The 3656-nt window shown below is 48.4% G+C and overlaps 1 protein-coding gene across 1 annotated transcript in view; it reads left to right on the top strand.

Moving 5' to 3' along the window:
- Positions 1–3656, top strand: part of VPS53 (VPS53 GARP complex subunit) — a 74831-nt gene that overhangs the window by 8980 nt on the left and 62195 nt on the right. Inside the window, 2 exon segments of the mRNA XM_015426678.1 lie at positions 3299–3354; positions 3356–3377. Of these exon segments, the coding sequence (XP_015282164.1) occupies positions 3299–3354; positions 3356–3377 (78 nt within the window).

Genomic DNA, 3656 nt, shown 5'->3' with positions numbered 1-3656 from the left:
CCCGGGCCGAGCCGGGGGTGGGGAGGCCCCGCTCCCGGCCGCGGGACAGCGGAGGGGCCCGCCGGCCGCCCAGAAAGGGGACGCGGGGCCCGCGCCGGCGGCGAGCCGGGCTCCTCGAGAGGAAAGCTGCTGCCCGCCTCCTGCTTGGCCGTCCCGAAAATGCAGCTCGCCGTTAAAAGAAAGCAGCACACGGGCCGTATCCAAAAAGAGATTTTTAAAAGGGAAAGAAAAGAAAGCAGCAAAGGGGGCAGTATCGAAAAAGAAATTTAAAAAAAGATTCAAAAAGATAGAGAGCAGCAAACGGGCAGCATCAAAACAGACATTAAAAAGGTTTTAAGAGAAAAGAAAGCAGCAAACGGGCAGTATTAAAAAAGAAATTTAAAAAAGATTCAAAAAGATAGAGAGCAGCAAACGGGCAGCATCAAAACAGACATTAAAAAGGCACCCCCCCCCCCCCACCTTGTTCTGTTGGCAGTTTGGGATCACTTTGTTCAAGGAAAAATAATAAATCAACAACTCACTTGAAACACGGCAACTTACCAGAAAACCTTCCAAGCCTTATGGTTTCCTGTAGTTAGCTACCTATCAGAAGGAGGCATTCTCCCCAAAAATAAACATTAACAAGAGCTGCTATATTTCTGAAATATGTAGAGTAATCTCTAAATCTGTAAAGAGAAAAAAGTATCAGTAAGTTGTTTCTGTAACAATCAGGTGAAATAATCATCTTGACGTATGTATTAACCTCTGAATATCGCTGATATACTGTTGTATTGTGTCCAATTAACAATAAAAAATTAAATTAAAAAAAAGATTTTAAGAGAAAACAAAGGAGCAAACAGGCAGTATCAAAACCATCAGGCAACCCCCCCCCCCCCCCCGCGGCGGGGGGGGTGAGGAAAGAGTCATTGGGAGAAGACAATTCTAGAGACAAGAGGTGGGGCCTTAATATTCTGCAAGAAGCACAGAATCTGGAACCGGGGGAGCAAAGGGATGCTGGGAGGTGGAAAGGAACGTGGGGAGAGGATTGGACAGGTGTGCGTGTCTGAAGCTGCCCTGCGCTGAATCTGTGTTGCTCAGGATTGTCTGCTCTAACCGGCAGCTGTTCTCCAGGGTTTCTGAGGCAGGGTTTCTGGGCTTGGCCAGTGCCCAGGATCCTTTGGTGTCAGCGATGCTCCCTCAGTGCCTTGGGAGCCAGCTGTGGCTCTTTGACATGCTCCCCGTGGTTCTCCTGAGCGCTGTGCCCTAGCCTGGCCACCTGATCAGTATTCCAGGAAAGGCAGCCATTTCTTTAAAAAACGGGGGAAATGTTGTCATTGCTACGTGCCACAGATAAAAAAGTTTAGTGTTTAAGATGCAACACAATTTGCCTGTGAGCCTTTAACCAAGGTTGTGCAGATGTAGGGGGTTTGACACATGCAGATGAATTAGGGCTCCCAAATCGCGGTGGGGGATCCGCATGTCTTTGCAGAATCCGTGCCGCGGGGACAGCGGGACGTGTTGCACCGCCGTTGCCAGGACATGACGCTACGCGTTGCTCTGGCAACGGGGCTGTTTGGAGCCCCGTTGCCAGAGCGACGCGTAGCGTCATGTCCTCCCGACGGGTGCATCGTGTCTCGCCGTCCCCGCAGCACGGATTCAAGACATGCGGATCCCACGCCGCGACTTGGCAACCCTAAGATGAATGAGGTGGTGGAATGGGGCGTACTGCTGTGGGATGCTAGAACATGAAACAAAACTCCCACCACTGGCAAAAGACCACTCTGGATGCTCAGAGGTACTCTGGTACTTATAAAAGGGTTGTGTTATATAATCAGTGAGCCAGTTTGGTGTAGTGGTTAAGTGTGCGGACTCTAATCTAGGAGAACCGGGTTTGATTCCCCACTCCTCCACTTGCACCTGGCTGGATGTCCTTGGGCAAGCCGTAGTTCTGATAAGAGCTGTTCTTGAAAAAGAGTAGTTTCTGTCAGAGCTCTCTCAGCCCCACCTACCTCACAGGGTGTCTGTTGTGGGGAGGGGAAGGAGTCTGTAAGCCGCTCTGAGACACCTTTGGGTAGTGAAGGTTAGGGTATAAATCCAATCTCTTCTTCTTCTAATCACTTCTCAGGAATCATGTGTGGCTCTATGACATGTCATCTGTGGTTCCTCAGAGCACCAGTTCCCAATGGGGCACTTGCCCCAGGTTACAGGAAAGTAGGCAAGGCCTTTGCCTGGTGGGACTTGTGGTTAGAAGGTGGTTTTCACCTTGGAACAGTATTTGCTGCAGCAACAGAGAAGCTACAAGCCTTCCTGACATGCAGGCATCATGCCAGGGATGGAAGTATGTGTGGGTCTTTTGACTGAAGGGAGTTGTGAGTGTGGCTGTCTGCAAGCAGTGGAGCGAGTACTGCTGTTTTAAGTGTCAGCAGACCAGACCAGGTGCTGAGCCCCACTAGGTCAGGGGTGTCAAACATGCAGCCCAGGGGCTGGATCAGGCCCCTGGAGGGCTTCCATCAGGCCCGCGGTAGAACTGGCCATCTCCTGCTTCCAGTTCTGCTGCTGCTGCATCATAGCTTGCTTCGCCAGACTCTCTTAATCACTCGGCGACTTCATGTTTTAACCTGGGTCCTAGACTCAGAACTCTGAGCATGAGATTTCTGTGGTGAATGTTGATAAATCAAAAGTAGGTTTCCAGCTTACAGAGCGAATGTTTTAGGCATGTTTTTATTTTAAGTTAAAAAAAAACCCTGTGTGTTTGTGTCCTTTATAAAGTTTATATCTCCGCTACCTGGCATTACATTTTATGACACTCATGGCCCAGCCCAACAAGGTCTCATTTATGTCAGATTCGGCCCTCATAACAAATGGGTTCGCCACCCCTGCACTAGGCAGTGGCTTCTCTAGCTGAGACTGGGGGAGCCTCACTGGAGAAGAGCACAAAAAACTGTCTCATGCCAGTGGGTCTGACTAGCTCAGGGTCAGCCGCTCCAGTTGATAGATGTGCTCCAGACAGAGAAAGGTCTTTCCAAGCATTGCTGCCCTCAACTCCAGGGGCTGAATGTGGGGTTTTTTATCATCCAAAGCTTTAGCTCCTCCCCATTGTTGAAGAACTGATGTTCATTTAGAAGTTGGTTTGTGCATAGCTGGTAAAAGTTGCATTAGTTGCGTTAATTACCAGTTCACCTCGCTTCCTCCTTGGGGTGTTAACGGAATTGCACAGACTCATTGGAAGTGGAATGCACTTTATGCCGCTTGAAATAGCGGATGTTGTGAGTTGTCATGGGCCGTGAACTGAGTGCCCTCCTGCTTCTTTTGCCTGCAGGTTTTTCCTAGTCAAGATCCTCTAGACAGAGCTCAATTTAATGCTGTGGAATATATTATTGCTCTTCCCGACAGAACAAGTAAGTAAAGTTCTTGGGGGTTTGTGCATGAACAAATATACGAGGCAATCAAGGAGATGGTTTTTAAGCATTTGCAGAATTCTCTTTGCCCAATCCTATGTCCATATCTGAAATGCGAGCTCACAAGCATTGGCACCTCTCTTTTAAAATATATTTTTAAAAATTAAGCTTGCCACAAAATGTTATTTCCCCCCAATAATTTTTATTGATTATTTAGTCTGTTACATTGAGCGTTTATATTTATTTACATTTTCTCCCCTCCCTCCCTCCCTCCCTCCC

This window comes from Gekko japonicus, unplaced genomic scaffold (genome assembly GCF_001447785.1).
Source record: "Gekko japonicus isolate JY-2015 unplaced genomic scaffold, Gekko_japonicus_V1.1 scaffold2457, whole genome shotgun sequence".
NCBI classification, from domain to species: Eukaryota; Metazoa; Chordata; class Lepidosauria; order Squamata; family Gekkonidae; genus Gekko; species Gekko japonicus.
This window is presented reverse-complemented; position numbering and strand designations above follow the sequence as displayed.